The sequence below is a fragment of the Mixophyes fleayi genome, chromosome 4 (assembly GCF_038048845.1).
Source record: "Mixophyes fleayi isolate aMixFle1 chromosome 4, aMixFle1.hap1, whole genome shotgun sequence".
Taxonomy (NCBI): Eukaryota; Metazoa; Chordata; class Amphibia; order Anura; family Limnodynastidae; genus Mixophyes; species Mixophyes fleayi.
Genome location: NC_134405.1, coordinates 285,100,667 through 285,121,884, shown reverse-complemented (window position 1 = coordinate 285,121,884; position 21,218 = coordinate 285,100,667). Strand labels below are relative to the sequence as shown.

Below are 21,218 nucleotides of genomic sequence, written 5' to 3'. Positions count from 1 at the left end.
CTCTCACTTTTCCCCAGTTCACCGCCAGACAGTTTTCCTGTGATCAGCTTGGTATTGCTCAGAAGGATTCACCAGAGCAGATTACTGGTTTACTGGAATTTTAAAAGTGGAGTTTTCAACGGTTTTAGGACTTATCCCTATTTAACAAAGACTATTGCACCGATCATAACATTCACCTGGCCTCTGGTGAAGCTTTGCATGTGGTCGCCTTTTTACTATGGGTAGTGACTGTACAAGTATTACCGCTGTCATCCTATCATTATCACCATGCCAGGGATCAACAAAGGAAAAAATACTTTTGTAGTCAAATAAAGCATTTTTTTTATTATACCTTTTACAATTTTTGTTTTAATTTAATTCATTTTCTTTTATGTGCCTGAAACTGGAAATCTAAGTCTGGGCTTCAAGTTCCGATAATTGATAATTGAATCATCTCTCTAGTATTAAAAAATATAATTTTTGGTGCAAATTTTCCATATTAGAATAGCATATTGTGGTTATTGTCGATGTAGGTAAAATATGTCTGCAATAATTTATCATTAACACACTTGGTACATATTTTGTAATTTTATGTCTGTATTTCATATTATATATATTTGTTGCAGAGTTTTCTTGAGGGCCATCGACAAGTTTGCCAGAACCATGAACCAGAAATTTCTTGAAAACATGAATTTTGAAGTGCAGGTACTGTAGTATTTTTTTCTGTTTTGTTTTGGTCTCATAAATCATGAATTGCAGTAGTTTGTAATTTTAATGACAAATGTGACAATGTAATTAAGTCCAGCTTCTCCCAGAGTTAATCCCATCTGTTGTGTAGTAGCAGAGCTTCCCCAAGAATTTTGTTTATTGATGACAAAATATATGTTTGTGTTTAGCAGTCGCATCTTCAAATGCAAATATATCTTCTGCCCATCTACCATGCTGAATGCTTTCCAACTTTCTGAATAATTGCCTAATTTTTTATTTAATGCTAATATCATTTGCAGTTTCCGAAGAGCCAGTGACATTGCTGTCAAGTTTATCTTGTACTTACTAATAATTATCTGTAACCCATTGTCTCACTATATAACCACTTAGGCATCAGGTGACTTAATTTTAGATTTATCGGCTTGTATTTAAGTTGGTTGTCATTAGCCATGTAGCCACAAATCACCCACAAATTATAAAGTACTGGCAGAGTTCTACAGACTAATTTTCCTCTTCTTTACTTATCCATTTAATATGTATATATTGTAACAATCCTGACCAGGTTTTGTTACTTTCCCTGTCTGCTCTGCTTTTCTGTACATCACATGACTCACCCTCAGGGCGGGTCACTCTAACCTGCTCTATTTAAACCCAGCACTGACATCTGCTCACTGTCAGTGCAACTTGTTGCTAACCTGATTCATTGGACTCCTGTGTATCCTGAACCTGTGTCTTTGCTGTGTATGAGTTTCATTTCTCTGCCTAGTGCTGGTGCACTTCTACTGGGACTCCCCTGATGCAAGTATCATCTTGTGCATATTACAAAGACTTTGTTTTCTCTCTTTTGTGCCTCCACTGATTCACAGCCTGCTGCAAGTCTATTCATGTGCATATAACAAGACTGTTATTGTGTTATCCTTGTCACGCTCCACCGTGGCTATTTGACACCTGCATATTATCATCTGTGCTGTGAATAGACTGCTATTGTGTTTATCACCTTGTCACGCTCCGCCATGGCTAATTGACATCTGCATATCATCATCTGCATATTTATATATATATATGTTTTATCAATCATTGAAGTATTGAAGAACTACATTGTGTCTTGCCTCCTTATTCTGAGCCTAGTAGACTCAGCATCAGGTCGTGTACAGGCCTGTTCTGACTATCAGACCTGTAACTACCAGCACCGTAACAGTTTGCACTGACCCAAAAAAGGAAATGAACACCATGGACGATTCCTCTCCCAAGGACCTATTTCAACACCTAATAGGGAGAGTGGAAAAACAAGAGACCAATCAAGATCGCCTCATGCAGTTCTTACAGGATGTATCCTCTCGTCTGGATTCTTTTCAGGACACTCTGGCATCCTCCCATAAATCTAAGACATCTGCTGAGTCTTCTGCTAACACAACTACCGTGTACCCACAAATTCCTAATCCTCCTATGTACGATGGGAACCCCAAGTCATGTAGAGGATTCATTAATCAGTGCGCAATTCACTTCAAATTATTGCCCATAAACTTTTCTACGGATAGGGCAAAAATTGCCTACATTCTGTCCCTTCTTTCTGGTCAAGCCTTGGCCTGGGCCTCACCCCTATGGGAGAAGAATAACCCCTTGCTGCAAAATTATACAGAATTTCTGACAACCTTCAAAAATTTTTTTGATGAACCTGGTCAGCTTTCCAGTGCAGCTACAGGAATTCTTCGTTTACGCCAAGGCTCTCATTCTGTGGGACAATATGCTATCTTATTTAGGACGATGGCCTCCGAGCTGTGCTGGAATGACGAAGCGCTGGTGGCCATGTTCTGGCAAGGCCTATCTGATCAAATAAAAGACGTGTTGGCTTCCCGTGACCTCCCATCTTTCTTGGATGATTTGATCTCGTTGTGTGTCAAAATAGATCTTTGATTCAAGGAGAGGGTTCAAGAAAAGGAACAGATTCGGTGTCCTAATCATCGCCCTGTTTTCCAGAACTTAGGGGCCTCTAAGCCCCCAAAAGAACCCATGCAAGTGGGTAGGTCCCGCCTCTCTCCAAGTGAGAGAGAGAGAAGATTTAAAAATAATCTGTGCCTCTATTGTGGAGGGAAGGCCCATCGCATCAGTAGTTGTCCTACGCGTCCGGGAAAGCGCTCAGACCAAACAGAGCAAGTGGGAACCCCATTAGGTCTCTTTGATTTTTCCCTCAACAGTTCTCATCACAAAGAGAACCTCTTGTTGTCTGTTTTTCTGTTTTTTGGGAATCTCTCTATTCCGCTGGATGCCTTCCTGGATTTTGTTGCAGCCGGTAATTTTATTGCCGCCACTGTGGTTGAGAAATATCATATTCTTACTACACCACTGGAATGTCCTGTACGCCTCACAGCCATCAATGGCAGTAATATCCCAGGAGGCTTCATTCAGTTCCGGACTGTTCCCCTCACCCTTCAGATTGGAATCCTGCACCAGGAAAAAATACCCTTCCTAGTTCTTCCCAAGACCATCAATTCCCTTGTGTTAGGTCTGCCATGGTTACGTCTCCACTCCCCAACTCTGGACTGGCATACTGCTCAAATTTTGTCTTGGGGATCACGGTGTCAGTCTCACTGTCTGAAGAAAGTAGTACCTCTTCATCTAACCACTGCATTGTCATTACCATCTTTACCTCCTCAATACCAACAGTATGCAGACGTCTTCTGTGAAAAGGAGGCAACCAAGCTTCCCCCACATCGCATTTGGGATTGTGGAATCGAGCTTCTCCCTGACAAACCTATTCCTCGTGGTCGTGTATATTCCCTTTCTCTTCCTGAGACCCAGGCAATGTCTACATATATTCAAGAAAACCTGCAAAAAGGTTTTATCCGGAAGTCCACCTCTCCAGCTGGAGCTGGATTCTTTTTCGTTAAAAAGAAGGATGGCGGCCTCCGGCCATGCATTGTCTTTTGAGGACTTAATGCTATTACCGTTAAGAATAGGTATCTGTTACCACTCATCTCCGAGCTGTTCAACCACATTAAAGGCGCTACTGTGTTCACCAAATTAGATTTACGAGGGGCCTACAATCTCGTTCATATTAAAGCATGTGACAAATGGAAAACAGCCTTTAACACACACGATGGGCACTTTGAATATCTTGTAATGCGCTTTGGGCTTTGTAATGCTCCAGCTGTATTCCAAACCCTCATGAATGATATTTTCCAAGACCTTCTCTATCAATTCGTCATCATCTACCTGGACGATATTCTGATATTTTCTCGAGACCTCCCTTCACATAGGGAGCATGTAGGTCAAGTCCTGACTCGTCTGAGAGAACACAACCTCTTCTGTAAACTTGAAAAGTGCCTTTCGAGCAACCTCAGATTCCTTTCTTAGGCTACATCCTCTCGGGCACAGCCCTTCAAATGGACCCAGCTAAACTAAGAGCAATTGTGGATTGGCCCTTGCCCACCGTTTTGAAAGCTGTCCAACGCTTCATTGGCTTCGCCAATTACTACAGACAATTCATCAAGGGGTATACTACCATCATTGCCCCCATTACTGCTCTTACCAAGAAATTAGCTAACCCCAAGCTTTGGTCCCCCGAGGCTATCTCTGCTTTTGAACATCTAAAGTCAGCCTTCTCTTCTGCTCCTATTCTGCAGCAACCCGATTGCCAACATCCCTTCTTCTTGGAAGTAGATGCATCTTCTGTGGGCACTGGTGCAGTTTTGTCTCAACATGACACTTCTAGGAAACTACATCCATGTGTTTTTTTCTCTCGCAAATTCCTCCCAGCGGAAAAGAATTATGGTATAGGAGATCAAGAATTATTAGCTATTAAATTAGCCCTGTCTGAATGGTGACATCTGTTGGAAGGGGCCTTGTTTCCTATTACGATATATACCGACCATAAGAACCTAATTTATCTCCGTTCGGCTCAATGTCTGAATCCGCGTCAAGCCAGATGGTCCTTGTTCTTTTCAAGATTTGATATTAGACTTACCTTCCAAAAAAGAAGAAGCCTTGAGAAAGATTCATTCCGAATCGAAATGCGTTGGGTGGAGGTCTAGGAGCGGGTGTCTCTTACCATATATCACTATTCCCGTGAGTTGCAGGCGATTCCGTGGATAATATATATATTGCATATATTCCATCATATGCGGGTAAGGGCACATCGGATGAGGAGATTATATTTTATTTTGCTACATTGCATAACGCGTATGTCCTTTTTATTAAATAAACCCTTTTATGTCAAAGTTAATGCACTATTAGCATTTTCTTATATTTTCCTGTCTACCATGATATCTGGCGGGTCTCTATTACGAGACATCTGATACATCCAAAAAGATCACTGGAGGATTATATCGGAGTTATCCGGAAAAAGGAAAATCGCTGCAAAGTACATAGGATCGTGGATCGGCGAGGAGTCAGAGGGAGTGACCATACCCCTTTTTTGTTTCCTGTCTGATGATCGGAGTTGCACGAAAAGGAGTCACCCAGATTATCCTATGCTGAGGTGATCACCAAACGAACGGAGCGATCGCTGGGGAGTTTTATACGCTGTTGTACTACCGATGTCCGGTAAGTGCATTTACCTAAGGGGTTTCCGTGAGAATTCAGATGGAATAAGATGAATATATGATAAAGAGTCTATCCATTTGAAGAAATTGCCTCTAGAAGTTTTTCACCATACTGGACTGTTTATATGTATATGTCTCACACACATTTCATTTGAATTGTTATACGAGAGGACTCAGTATATGTCCTCATGACATCTTGGTATTAGGCGCCATATGTGACGGGCTTGTGGTTTTATAATATATGTGTATACTCCATTGTGGATAGGAGTATCCGTACACGGGCAGCCTTATATCTTAGTCTGCGCTTTTTTTCTATCTTCTTTTATTTGTGTAGACTTACCTTCCGCTCAGGATCAAAAAATAAAAAAGCAGATGCACTTTCGAGGTCCTTTCATTCCGAAGACCAGGATACTCCCGAGGGCATTCATCCCATCTTTGACCCTAGTTGTGTCTTGGCTCTTACTCCTGTGCATAAATCTACTTGTCCTCCAGGCAGGACCTTCATATTACCACATCCACATCTCAGGTTGTTACGCTGGGCCCATTTATCTCGCTTTGCGGGTCATGCAGGAGTCAAGAAGACTGGAGAACTCCTGACCTGGTACTATTGGTGGCCATCCCTGCTGAAAGATGTAAAATCATTTGTTTCTGCCTGCTCTAAATGTGCACAACATAAGATTCATCGGCATAGACCCTTCGGTCCTCTTATTCCTCTACCTGTTCCTGAAGAACCCTGGTATCAAGTATCTATGGACTTTAATACCGATCTGCCTCCCACCAAAGCTCATACAGTTATCTGGGTGGTGACAGACCGTTTTTCAAGAGCAGCTCATTTCATTCCTCTCAAAGGACTCCCTTCTTCCGCATTGTTGGCAGAATTTTTCATCAAAGAAATATTTCGCCTCCACGGCTGTCCACACCATATCGTGTCAGACCGTGGTTCACAGTTTGTTTCAAGGTTCTGGAGATCCTTTTGTTCACAGTTAGTAGGCATTAAATTGGACTTTTCCTTGGCATACCATCCTCAGTCTAATGGCTTGACCGAACGGACTAAGGAAAATTCCTATGAATGTATGTGTCTGCTCACCAAGCGGATTGGCTGGAACTCCTCCCATGGGCTGAGTTCGCCCATAACAATCATTTTCATGAAGCTGTTGGTAATTCACCCTTTTTTGTCATTTATAGATGTCTTCCCAGACCACTTACCTTTTCTCAAACTCCTATCTCCTCAGTTCCTGCAATAGATTCCATGCTACCCAAGTTTTCTCTCATTTGGACTAAAACCAAAAGTAATCGAGAATTCTGCTGCACGGGCCAAAAAATGTTTTGATAAGAAAAGGTGTCCTGCACCTCCACTTCTTCCAGGGGATAAGGTCTGGTTATCCACAAAAATATCTGTTTAAAAGTTCCTAGTATGAAACTAGCTCCCAAGTTTATCGGTCCCTACCGAATCTCTGAGATAATTAATCCAGCAGCTTTCAGATTGGAACTTCCATCCTCACTACGGATTCCCAATGTGTTTCATGTCTCTCTGTTAAAACCGGTGGTACAAAATCAATTTAAGTGTCACAGTTTCTCCGCCTCCGGCTACTTCTCAAGATCAAACTGAATATGAGATTAAACAACTATTGGACTCTCGTAGATCCAGAGGATCACTGCAATTCCTGGTCAATTGGAAAGGCTATGGGCCTGAGGAACGTTCCTGGGTTAAAGCTTTGGACATTCATGCTCCTCGTTTACTCAAACAGTTTCTGAAAAGATTACCTAAAAAAGTATCGTAGGTGTCCGGAGTCCACCCCTAGGGAAGGGGGTACTGTAACAATCCTGACAAGGTTTTGTTACTTTCCCTGTCTGCTCTGCTTTTCTGTGCCTCACATGACTCACCCTCAGGGCGGGTCACTCTAACCTGCTCTATTTAAACCCAGCACTGACATCTGCTCACTGTCAGTGCAACTTGTTGCTAACCTGATTCCTTGGACTCCTGTGTATCCTGAACCTGTGTCTTTGCTGTGTATGAGTTTCATTTCTCTGCCTAGTGCTGGTGCACTTCTACTGGGACTCCCCTGCTGCAAGTATCATCTTGTGCATATTACAAAGACTTTGTTTTCTCTCTATTGGGCCTCCACTGATTCACAGCCTGTAGCAAGTCTGTTCATGTGCATATAACAAGACTGTTATTGTGTTATCCTTATCACGCTCCACCGTGGCTATTTGACACCTGCATATTATCATCTGTGCTGTGAATAGACTGCTCTTGTGTTTATCACCTTGTCACGCTCCGCCATGGCTAATTGACATCTGCATATCATCATCTGCATATTTATATATATATATATATATATATATATATATATACACAAGTTAACCCGTGCATGATACTCATGCATTCTAGTCAAATCAAGCTACTTAACGTGTTAAAAAGGTTCTTGTCATGCATTTGGGGCTAGGCCAGGCCTCCCCAGGGGCAGAGCGTTACTTCCCGACGTAAGCGCCCTTTTTTAACGTGGTTTTGTCCACATGTCACCTCCTCATCATTTTTCTCCATCACCTCATCCTTCATCTTTATCGTCACATTTATCCAGATGTCTATCAAGACACAGGGATCTCTCTCAGCGGTCCTGAGTATCACACTCCTCTCGCTCTGTCACCCCCGGCAACCACCAACCGCTCCCCCCTGTCACCCCCGGCAACCACCAACCACTCCCAACTGTCACTTCGCCTTCAAGAAATATATATATATTTTTTTTAAATCTTTATAAACACTTTTAACAATTAACAAATTAAAAACATCTTAGTATACCAAATTTCAGCCCTTTCTTTTTTTTCCACACACACTAAGAATTTAGTAGGTCAGTGTATAACTCCGCCCAGCAGGTGGCGCTGCGGCAAATTTCAGCCCTTTCTGAGTTTTTTTTTACCACACACACTAAGAATTTAGTAGGTCAGTGTATAACTTCGCCCAGCAGGTGGCGCTGCAGCTTGTTTTTTTTTTTTCACACACAGACACACGCCACTAGGCTTTTATATAGTAGATATATAGATATATATATATATATATATATATATATATATATGTATATATATATATATAAAGACAAAAAGAGAGAAGCGCCACGCATAGTGTATTAAATGACCAACAATTAGTCTTCTCAATGTGGCAAACAAGTAAATTGGCCTCGTACCAAAAAACAAATAATAAACAGCTTATCTGTAATTAGATTCCCGACATCCTATATAGAATCCTTGATGTCCAGTCCTTATGGCTCCAGAAGTTCAGATCACTATGGACTCAGAGCAAAACTATTATGGTGTAGTATGCCAAATAAGGTTACCAACAATTCCTCAAAACTGGGTACCAACATAAGCTCATATCAATATGATCTATAAAAGTGTTTTATTACAAAGATAAAATCATTGATATATATAAAATGCGCCCGTACATAGTATATAACAAATATAGGCTTATCTGCACTCGTTCCTGATGGTAATCACGGATCTCTCAAAACCACCTGGCCGGGGTAGATATGGTGATCCACGGAAAGAAACAGAAAACGCCTTATCCCCCTCAACGCGTTTCGTCACTCGACTTTTTCAAGAGGATTCCGGGTATGTATGTATGTATCCTCTTGAAAAAGTCCCTCTTGGGTTAATATTTATCCATATAGTATCCCTAACAGTTAAAATTCCCCCTGTGTAAACAAACTGAGATTTTTACATTCTGTACATATCAATGGGTCTGAATACTTTTGCAGCTATCACCTCACTATGCACAGACTATGTATTCACAGAAGTCATGTTTTACAGTGATTTAGTTTTCTATCAACCATTAATTAATTAATGCCCCCAAACACCTACCTTGTTATTTACAATGCTTTTTCAATTAGAGTACACAGGTTAAAGCTGAAAAATTAGCATGGAATAAGAATCTTTAGAGTTACGGTCAATGAGAAGGAAATTGTTCTGGATACATTTATGATAATGATTAAATTTAATGATGCATCTTAGAAAGAAAAGGCCTTGAAGGCAGATACCAGTAACATTTACAGCTGTGGTGATTTGTGTAATCTTTGTAATAGATCTTTTAAGGATTTGTGTAGTTAATTTGCTGTCCCAGTTACATTGTCAGTTTAAAATACCCTTTTATATACACTGAATTTGGTATATTGTCTTTATTTGTAAGTATGCACCTGAGATGAAAAGTTATTTACTCTGTAAAATTCAAACCCACTAACATTCAGCTGATGACACAGCAGCAGGAGTAGGTATGGTGAAAAGTAGGTAGATTATTATATTTTATTATATGTATTTGCTGAGAAAAAAACATGTCCATAACCACAGACTTTTCCTTTAAGTGTTAAATATCTTTCCACCAAGATGCAGCATAGTTCTCTCAGTGATATGACATAGGAACATGTATAAACTGCCATATTGAGTTCTTCATGATACAAAGTGAACCAAATAAATGAGAGAGAACTTCCACACACTCTTAATATAAGGTATTTATTGTTGTATGCCTAGCAAATTCCTAGCAGTTCAGGTGATCTATAACCAACCAATACAATTAATTGAATGTACCTCGGATTTGACTACTGTGAATGAGCTTTGAGAATCAGAACAATGGGAGAATTCCTGTAAGACTCTGGGGTCATGAGTTCAATTCCCAACCATGGCCTTATCTGTGTGGAGTTTGTATGTTGTCTCCGTGTTTGCGTGGGTTTCCTCCGGGTGCTCCGGTTTCCTCTCACACTCCAAAAACATACTGGTAGGTTAATTGGCTGCTAGCAAAATTGACCCTAGTCTCTCTCTCTCTCTCTGTCTTTGTGTATGTGTGTATATTAGGGAATTTAGACTGTTAGCTCCAATGGGGCAGGGACTGATGTGAATGAGTTCTCTGTACAGCGCTGCGGAATCAGTGGCGCTATATAAATAAATGGTGATGATGATGACTCTGTTAATAATGATCACTACAGGAAGATGTAAGTCAGGTTAAAGTTTCAGTTCATTCGCATCATGTACCATTCACTTGAACCATCCTTCATCACCAGGGAACAAAACCTAGCCACCTAGGAATTATTATTGGCTTTCATAAAATCAGTCTGGGGATTACCATATATATCTCTTACTTAGGCAAACATAATGCTCATCTGGAGACTTCTCCCTGATGAGCATGTCTTCACATTTGCTGACATTTCCCCTAATGACAAACCAGATCTTCTTCATCACCATCAATATTTATTTATATAGTGCCAGGAAGATCTTCTGTGCATTCTGTCCAAAGAAGCAATTGACATCAGTATATGCAAAGGTCAAGTGATCTTGTGCTGCTCTGCTGGCTAAGACTTTTATTATGTGTGAATAAACCTTTACAATGACAAGGTCAAATTCCATTAACAAATTGGAAAATCATTCCTTGAGACTTAATGCCTGGCATATCGGCTCCCCAGATCTGTAATAAGACATATATCATTATTATTATGACTAACACATCCCCCTTTGCTCATCCTGTCATGTCCAAGCTATGACCTCAAGTTGAATTTAGTTTTGTGAGATAAAAACCTTGTGTCTTCTAAGGAACTTACTCATGTTCCATCTAGCCAAGATATTGGAGTCATAACCATAGCACTTCTGGTCTTGAAGAGTTCATAAGATCTAGGACCGTTCCTTTCTGGTGAATATAGAGTTATTAGCCTATTCAGTGTTAACATCATAACTTTGAATGTTGAAGCAGCCTCAAATCCTGCTTATTTCTACAGAGAAGGAACAATAACTTTTCCTTTTTTATTATTCTGTCTATATGTTGTAATACCTCTGTCCATATGTTGTAATTGCTCTGGAAGTTGTTACTTGAACTTTTATACAGATACGGCCTTCAGGAGCCAGTTGCTCAGCTAGTAACAATGACAGTACCCTTTTGCCTGAATACGGCTGCAGCTGTTACCACCACTTTAAGAGAAGGCAAATTGTCTGAGTTCTGACCATGATTCTCAAATACTGCAAGCCATTAGGACATACTGGGAATTGTAGCTATGAGTAAATCATGACCTGGTAGCATCTTTATATAATATCTGTGTGTGAGGTGCAAACCTGTTCTTAGGCACACCCATTTGTTACTTATTGGCCTTGGCAGGTATATGTTTTTGGGCATGCACGAAATACTGGACAGGTGAGTCTGCCTCAATGCTTGGTAACATGATCCATTTGTGCTCTTCGATAAGTGTATGACAACTACTTAATAGTAGCTCTTGCAATTACACATTGCCCATTATAGGTTTAAGTTGTTTTTACCTGGATGCTTGTATCACTGTTGTACATGTACTGGCCTTCAACGTTGATTGCTATCTGCTAGCACTGACATTCTGCTTTATTGAATTCGTCTTTGATACCAGAAATCTGAATTATGGAGTAGTATATTAAAGAGTCCTGTACGGATTAGATGGGGCAACATATTGAGGACATTTTCTGTACCAAAGACAGGAGCTATGAAAAATCCCTTATCTTGACATTACTTTATTGCTTAGACATTCCAGAGGCAGAATCTACAGTTTTTAGCATGTAATGAAAATCACACTTCTTTCCATATTTGTTTCAACATGCCATTTGCAAATAAACTAGAGATGGGCGGGCTCGGTTCCCCGAGATCCGAACCCACCCGAACTTCGCCTATCCAAGTACCGAGCCGAGCTCTCCCACCCGTTTGGTATCAAAATCGAGGCAAAACGTCATTGTGACGTATTCGTATTTCTGAGCTCAGTTCTCGCGACATTTGAAAAGCATAAATACCAGCCTCCACAGCAATCCATCGCCATTTGACAGAGGGAGAGAGCAGGGTTAGGTCACAGGCTGTATTACAGCAGGGACAGAGCAACAATTGTACACCTTATTCTTTGTATTATTCTTTCATTTCTAATTTATTGAATTCTATTATTAATTCAAATTCTATTAGCAATTGTTAGAGCAGGAAGAGAGGAGGATAGAGGAGGCTTATTTTTCAATTTTTTGCACTACAAGTGCTTTGGGGTGTCCCATATTCCCCAGTGTTTTACACACATTTTTCTGGCTGTCAAAAAAAGTCATATTTGTCAGCAGTATCTATATAATACAATATTTTGCACTACAAGTGCTTTCGGGTGTCCCATATTCCCCAGTATGAAACAATAATTTTTCTGTCTGTCAAAAAAATCATATTTGTCAGCAGTATCTATCTAATACAATTTTTTGCACTACAAGTGCTTTGGGGTGTCCCATATTCCCCAGTGTGAAACACTAATTTTTCTGGCTGTCAAAAAAAGTCATATTTGTAAGCAGTATCTATCTAATACAATTTTTAGCACTATAAGTGGTTTGGGGTGTCCCATATTCCCCAGTGTTTTACACTAATTTTTCTGGCTGTCACAAAAAGTCATATTTGTCAGCAGTATCTATCTAATACAATATTTTGCACTACAAGTGCTTTGGGGTGTCCCATATTCCCCAGTGTGAAACACTAATTTTTCTGGCTGTCAAAATTCATATTTGTCAGCAGTATTTCTACAATTTTTTGCACTACAAGTGCTTTGGGCTCATTAAAATGAATTCAAAGCAGTCCACATATGAGCAGAATCAGCAAGCAGGTACTGGCACCAGTCCTAATGTTAGTGTTCCCAGTATGTGATCTGGTAAAGCCAATGTAAAAGTACATAGTCTTTTTAAATCAGGGAAAAAAACACTCACCCAAAAAAAAAATTACTGTGTAGAAGCTAAAAAGACGTGTAACTGAGGAAAAGTTAACTGCCGATAAAATAAAAATTGCCAACATGCCATTCTACACACGCAGTGACAAAGAAAGAATGAGACCTTCGCCTTTCTCTATTATTGCCAGATCTAAAAATGTTACTGAGCCTTCTTCTTGTAAGGTCACTCGTGAGCAAGCAAGACCAAGTAATTTGGAGTCTAAAAGTGGTGCACAACTACTGTTACGCATGAAAGGCGAGCTGCAAAAAAACAGTAAGGCATTAGAGGATAATGTATGCTCTGAATCAGAAATGACACCAATCCCTGAGGAGAGTCCATCCACCAGTGGTATGTGTAATCGTGACCATTCTGTTAGTGACAGTATACCCATAAAGAAGGGTCCTTTCAGCAGTTTTGCTGATGTGTGCCTTAACAGCCCGAGTGTAGCTGGTGATACACCAATTGAGGATGCCACTTTGGAATTAGAAGAGGATGAGGGGGAGATTTGTGTAGGCGATGAGGGCACTAATGATGATGTTGATGAGGATGATGCAGACAGATACCAAATTGCCTTTCTCAATTTCTATTTATATTCTAGACTCTATAACGGCTGAATAGTTTTCTATTTTACTCCTAGTGGAGAGGGGGATCTGATGCAGACAGATACCAAATTGCATTTGTCCATTTCTTTTTATATTCTAATTCTACAGTCTATGCAGGCTGCTTTTTTTCTATTCAACTACAAGTGGAGGGCGGGGGGGGCATAGACAGCCACCAAACTACCTTGGTCCATTTATTTTTTATATTGTTCAGTCTATGCAGGCTGCTTTTTTTCTATTTAACTACAAGTAGAGGGGGGGAGGGGGCTATAGAGACTGAAACCAAACTGCCTTTGTCCATTTCAATTTATATTGTACAGTCTATAACGGCTGAATTTTTTAGTATTTTCTACAAGTGGAGGGGGGCCTAGAGAGACAGAAATTAAACTGCCTTTGTCCATTTCTTTAGATATTTAGCTATAAGTGTAGGGTGTATTTCCATATCACGTACCGTATTGAAAGGCTGCTGTTGGGGAAATTTCTCCTTAAGGGTAGGGTGTTATACACAGAGTGACCCCAAACTGGCTTAGGGGGGCCTAGAGAGACAGAAACTAAACTGGCTTTCTCCATTTCAATTAATATTGTACAGTCTATAACGGCTGAATTTTTTTGGTATTTTCGACAAGTGGAGGGGGGCCTATAGAGACAGAAACCGAACTGCCTTTTTCCATTTCAATTAATATTTTACAGTCTATAACGGCTGAATTTTTGGGTATTTTATACAAGTGGAGGGGGGCCTATAGAGACAGAAACCAAAACTGCCTTTCTCCATTTCTATTTTTTATTGTACAGTCTATAACGGTTGAATTTTTTGGTATTTTCTACAAGTGGAGGGGGGCCTAGAGAGACAGAAACCAAACTGCCTTTGTCCATTTCTTTACATATTTAACTATAGGGGTGTAATATACATCCAAAGACGATGGCTGCATTGTGTAACAGATTCTGGATACTATATTACTAATCTTGATTAGCGCTGGCTTACCTGAGGTGCGGAGTCTAACGATCTCCCCGGTGTTCACCAAGAACCGCCGCAAGGCGGGGTGGGCTTCGCTGCCAGGAGTCGCAGGTCGCGGTCCCCAGGTTCGCCTCAAGATGTAGTACAGCGGAGTGAAGCGGTGGTAGCGGAGTCAACGAGCCGGTTCGGTACACAGGAATGGAGTCAGGCAGAATCAGAAGGCAACTCGGAGTCGACAAGCCAGGTTCGGTACACGGGTCACAAGAATAGGAGAATGGTCAGCAAGCCGGGTCGGTACACAGGGAATGGAGAGCCAGGGAAGTCAAACAGGCAGAGATCAGCACACAGGAGACACAGGAACAGGAAGACACTGCAATCCACGAAGAGCAGGAGCCAGGAACAGGTAAGTGTTGCTCTGACACTCAGCGAGTGTCAGAGTGAGGTTTTTATGCAGAAGGGGATTCAAAATCCCCGCCTCTAGGTTGTGGTCATGTGACCGCCTCCGGGTGCGGTCACATGGTCCTGAATGCGGAAGTGCGGCTGGACGGAGCGGCGGGGATAAGGTAAGTCCGTAACAGTACCCCCTGCCATAAAGGTGGACTCCGAACACCTAATAGGGTTTCAAAGGAAATTTTTTATGGAAGGATTTAAGTAGACGGGGAGCATGTAGGTCAATGGCTCTTACCCATGAGCGCTCCTCAGGGCCGTAACCCTTCCAATCCACCAAGAACTGTATGGCACCTTGAACTTTACGAGAATCTAGGATAGTTTTAATCTCGTATTCCACTTGATCCCGATCCACAGCAGGAGGAGGAGTTCTGGATGAGGTGGAGAATCTGTTGGTTACCATCGGTTTTAACAAGGAGACATGGAAGACATTGGGTATGTGTAAGGAGGGAGGCAGACTCAATCTAAAGGCTACGGGATTAATAATCTCAGATATAGCAAATGGGCCAATAAACTTGGGAGCAAATTTTTTACTGGGAACCTTTAAACGAATGTTCTGGGTGGATAGCCATACCCTGTCACCAACTGCAAAACTTGGAGTCATTCTTCTCCTTTTATCGTAGAATTTTTTGGAACGAGTAGTTGCTTGTTTTAAGTTTGTCTTGGTTTGTTCCCAAATATCAGAGAAGTTACGAACCAGAGAGTCCACTGCTGGAACTTCAGAAGATGAGACTTGAGAGAAGGTGGGTAGTCTAGGATGGCAGCCATACAGGACAAAAAAGGGGGAGTTAGAGATGGCCTCATGAAAATGGTTGTTATGGGCGAACTCGGCCCAAGGGAGAAGGTCCACCCAGTTGTCTTGGTTACTAGAGATAAATATTCTTAGAAACTTCTCTAATTCTTGGTTGGTTCTCTCAGTAGCCCCATTGGACTGGGGATGATATGCGGAAGAGAAGTCAAGCTTGATCCCGGATTTATTGCAAAAAGACCGCCAAAATTTTGATATGAATTGTGATCCCCTATCGGAGACAATATGTTGAGGACAGCCATGGAGGCGAAATATTTCTTTAATAAAAATATCGGCTAAGGAGGAGGAAGAAGGAAGGCCTTTGAGAGCAATAAAGTGGGCTGTTTTAGAGAAGCGATCCGTGACCACAAGCACTACAGTACAGGATTTGGAAGGGGGAAGGTCCGTGATAAAATCCATGGAGATCTGTGACCAAGGGTAATCAGGAATGGGTAATGGGAGCAAGCATCCATAAGGCTTCTTCCTAGAGGTCTTGTGTTGAGCACATTTGGAACAAGCAGCAACAAATCTCTTCACATCCTCCAGCAAGGAAGGCCACCAGTAGCTTCGGGACAATAAGTCCCAGGTCTTGCGAATGCCAGCATGCCCAGAGAAGAGTGAGTGATGAGCCCAGTGAAGGAGCCGGGTGCGTAGATGTGGCAAGATGAATGTTTTGCCTGGAGGACAACTCTTTTTTAGGTGTGTAGCTGCCAATACTTGACATGGATTTACAATGAATTTTTTATCTTCCGAGGATTCCATGTCAGCTGGATCAAAAGAGCGAGATAAGGCGTCTGCTTTCGTGTTCTTAGATCCTGAGTGAAAAGTGATGTTGAAATCAAAGCGTGAGAAGAATAAGGACCACCTTGCTTGACGAGGATTTAGACATCGGGCAGTGCGTAAGTAAAGCAAATTCTTATGGTCGGTATATATGGTGATAGGGAATTGCGCTCCTTCTAGTAAATGTCTCCATTCGGAGAGAGCCAATTTGATGGCCAGGAGCTCTTTGTCGCCAATCCCATAATTCCTCTCAGCAGGTAAAAAGCGACGGGAAAAGAATCCGCAGGGATGAAGTTTTCCAGAAGGACCTCGCTGTGATAGTACGGCTCCTGTGCCAACAGAAGAGGCGTCTACCTCCAGGACAAAGGGACGAGAACAATCTGGCTGTTGAAGAATGGGTGCGGATGAAAAGAGAGACTTTAATAATATGAAGGCTTGGATAGCCTCAGAGGACCAAATACCAGCATCAGCAGATTTGCGGGTCAATGCTGTGATGGGAGCCACGAGAGAGGAGTACCCCTTGATAAATTGACGATAATAGTTGGAGAATCCTAGGAAGCGTTGAGTGGCTTTAAGGCCTGAAGGTTGGGGCCAGTCAAGTATGGCTTTCAATTTTGTGGGATCCATCTGTAGACCGGTGCCCGAAATAATATATCCCAGGAAGGGAATTTGTTTCTGCTCGAAGGTGCATTTCTCCAATTTGCAAAATAACTGATTTCTTCGGATACGAGAGAGGACCTCCAATACATGAGTACGATGAGATGCTAGATCTTGAGAAAAGATGAGAATGTCGTCCAAGTAGATGACTACAGATTGGTACAAGAGGTCTTGAAACAGCTCATTCATAAAGCTCTGAAATATGGCTGGGGCATTGCATAGCCCGAAAGGCATGACCAGATATTCAAAGTGGCCGTCTCGGGTGTTAAACGCCGTCTTCCATTCATCCCCCTCCTTAATGCGTATAAGGTTATACGCTCCTCTGAGGTCAAGTTTAGAAAAGATGGTGGCACCCTTGATCCGGTCGAATAGTTCAGAAATCAGTGGCAGTGGATACCGATTTTTAACGGTAATGGCATTCAGGCCTCTGTAATCAATGCAAGGGCGGAGGCCCCCATCTTTCTTTTTTACGAAGAAGAAGCCAGCCCCAGCTGGGGAGGCAGACTTGCGGATGAAACCCCTGTTTAGATTTTCTTGGATGTACTCCTCCATAGCCTTAGATTCCGGGAGGGAAAGGGGGTAAACACGGCCCCTGGGAATGGGTTTACCAGGTATCAGATCAATGCCACAGTCCCAGATTCTGTGAGGGGGAAGTCTAGTGGCCTCTTGTTGACAGAAAACATCAGAGAAGGTTTGGTATGGCTCAGGCAGGAGAGTCACAGGAAATTCTTGGGTACGTCTGGGACTATTCGGGGGAACCACTCTCTGTAGGCAGCGAGAGAAGCAGGACTGTCCCCAGGACAATATGTGACCAGATTTCCAGTCCAAGGTGGGAGAGTGGGCACGAAACCAAGGAAGTCCTAAGATGACTGGGTTGGTAGATCTTTGTATTACTAAAAAAGAAATCTTCTCCCGATGAAGTGCTCCTATCTGAAGTAGAAGGGGAATAGTGCGTACCAGGATGGACCCCTCAGGGATTCTTCCCCCATCAATGGCCATCAGAGAGATGGGTTGTTCCAAGGCTTGTGTGGGAATAGCGAATTGTTTAACTACTGTGGCGGAAATGAAATTTCCTGCGGCTCCGGAATCTAGAAGAGCCGACTGCGGGAAGGTCTTTTGTCCTAACTGAAGGGAAATGGGAATAGACAGGCAATCATTACTATTGGGAACTGACTGACACTGAGAAAAGAGGCCCAACGACACAGCTCCAGAACTCGTTAGGCCCTGTCGTTTCCCGAGCGTTTGGGACAAGAACTCAGAAGATGGCCACTCTCTCCACAATATAAACACAGCTTGTTCCGAAATCTCCTCTCCCTCTCTTCGGCTGATAAGCATGGGCTCTTCAGGGGGAAGAACAGGGGTTTGGAAGTTGGGGGCTAAGCGAATCATGCTACGCCGCGACTGTTCCTTCTCAGAATTACGTTCCTTGAAACGCAAATCAACTTTGACACAGAGGGAGATAATGTCGTCCAAAGACGTAGGGAGTTCCTGGGATACCAACTCGTCTTTGATTCGGTCTGAAAGGCCCTGCCAGAATGTAGCTACTAGAGCCTCATCGTTCCAGCGAAGTTCAGAGGCCATGGTTCTGAAGAGGACCGCATACTGCCCCACAGACTGGTTTCCCTGGCGGAGACGTAGTAAGCCGGAAGCGGCATTGGACACCCTTCCTGGCTCATCAAATATTTTCTTGAAGGTGGACAAGAAGAGGTTGAAGTTATGTAGAATGGGGTCGTCCCTCTCCCACAAGGGGGAAGCCCATGCTAAAGCTTGACCGGACAATAACGAAATCACATAGGCCACTTTCGTTTTTCCGGAGGGGAAGTTCCCAGGTAGAAGCTCGAATTGTATGGAGCATTGATTTAAAAAACCTCTGCAATTTTTAGGGTCTCCATCGAACTTAGGTGGGTTAGGCAACCGTAGCTGCGAGGAAGAAGCTGCTGCTGCGGCCTGAGGTACAGGGGCCACTGCCGGCCCAGGTGATCCACCAGCCACTAGGGTGTTCTGGACAACATCCAAGCGAGTGGATAGACTATTGAGGAATTTTAAAAGTTGCTCTTGGTTAGCTTCTTGTTTATCCATCCTTCCTACTAAATGCTCCAACAGATCTTTAGCTGTGGTATCCATGGTCAGAGCAAACTGTAACAGATTCTGGATACTATATTACTAATCTTGATTAGCGCTGGCTTACCTGAGGTGCGGAGTCTAACGATCTCCCCGGTGTTCACCAAGAACCGCCGCAAGGCGGGGTGGGCTTCGCTGCCAGGAGTCGCAGGTCGCGGTCCCCAGGTTCGCCTCAAGATGTAGTACAGCGGAGTGAAGCGGTGGTAGCGGAGTCAACGAGCCGGTTCGGTACACAGGAATGGAGTCAGGCAGAATCAGAAGGCAACTCGGAGTCGACAAGCCAGGTTCGGTACACGGGTCACAAGAATAGGAGAATGGTCAGCAAGCCGGGTCGGTACACAGGGAATGGAGAGCCAGGGAAGTCAAACAGGCAGAGATCAGCACACAGGAGACACAGGAACAGGAAGACACTGCAATCCACGAAGAGCAGGAGCCAGGAACAGGTAAGTGTTGCTCTGACACTCAGCGAGTGTCAGAGTGAGGTTTTTATGCAGAAGGGGATTCAAAATCCCCGCCTCTAGGTTGTGGTCATGTGACCGCCTCCGGGTGCGGTCACATGGTCCTGAATGCGGAAGTGCGGCTGGACGGAGCGGCGGGGATAAGGTAAGTCCGTAACACATTGCCAATATGCATAGATGGAGAGGAAGACAATCTGGTTTGTGTGTAGAATTAATGACAGCCTACCAGGAATTAAACAGTTTTTTTCATAATTATATAGCTTTACAATTACATTACTTATCCAAGAAACAGGTGGAGCACTAAATTCTGGTATTTTATGCCCAAAAACATTGATTTTAAAAAACATTGCAAAACAAAACAAAAACACGCAAGGGCGGTTTTGCAAAACCAAATCACGACGGTAATCCAGATCCAAAACCAAAACCAAAACACGGGGGTCAGTGAGCATCTCTAAAATAAACATACTTTGTAGATAAACATTTCAGCAGAACTACTGATTTCAAAGTAGGAGAATATTAACCAGGAACAAATACATTTGACCCTATGAGATTACTAGTCATTAACCAGTATTATTTCAACCATGCCTACCATTATCAGGATTCCTGGGGGTAAATGTATCAAGTTGCTAGTTTCGGGTGAGTTTGAAAAGTGGAGAAATTGCCTATAGCAACCAATCAAGTTCTAGTTATCATTTATTTAGTACTGTCTACAAAATGAAAACTAGAATCTGATATAGACAGCATTTCCACTTTTCAAACCTGCTGGAAATATCGCAGTTTGATACATTTACCCCCTAATGTTTTCCATGTTTCGTTATTGATATCAGTCCTTTCCCCTAGAACATTCTCTTTCTCGTCGTCCCCTAATCATTATTGATGGTGAGTTTGAAATAGTTAAATATCTTGGACTCTAGGTGGTTTTATAAAACTCTTCAATACATAGTATATTAGAAAGGATTTGTCTCTGACTCCAAGCTACAGATGTACAAGACTCAAGAAACACTGTCGTAATCAGTTTCATAGAAATCCTAATTTAAAGAGGGGGAATGTTCCTACATACATGAATGTTTGGGAGTGTTCATGCTTGCTTGGACATTAATTGTGTGGCACGTCAGGTATTGCATCTACGTTGGAACCCACATGTTGCTAGACAGGTGCGTTTACCTCATCGCTCGGTAACGTGACCTGTTCATAGTTTCTTGTAAGCACTTGCAACCTATCTAAAAGGTGCTCTCACAGTTACACATTGCACATTATAGGCCTGAGTCATTAAGGAGAGCAAAGCATAAGAAAGGAGTAACAATTGCACCTGGGCAAAACCATGTTGCATTGGAGGCGGAGGTAAATTTAAAATGTGGCGACAGATTTATACTTGGGGTAGATCAACTTTAAATTTCAGTGTAATAATATAGCTAGCAAGTATTTGTGTGATAGATGAAAAAACAGTCAGTATTTAACTTATGTGCAAAATAATAA

At 42.3% G+C, this 21,218-nt stretch overlaps 1 protein-coding gene across 2 annotated transcripts in view; it reads left to right on the top strand.

The window, feature by feature from the left end:
• The window catches only part of DOCK2 (dedicator of cytokinesis 2), a 699,501-nt gene that overhangs the window by 505,506 nt on the left and 172,777 nt on the right, over nucleotides 1-21,218 (top strand). For both annotated transcript variants that reach the window (XM_075209814.1, XM_075209813.1), the window contains exon 30: nucleotides 606-684. In XM_075209814.1, coding sequence (XP_075065915.1) covers nucleotides 606-684 — 79 coding nt within the window. The remainder of the gene's footprint in view (nucleotides 1-605; nucleotides 685-21,218) is intronic.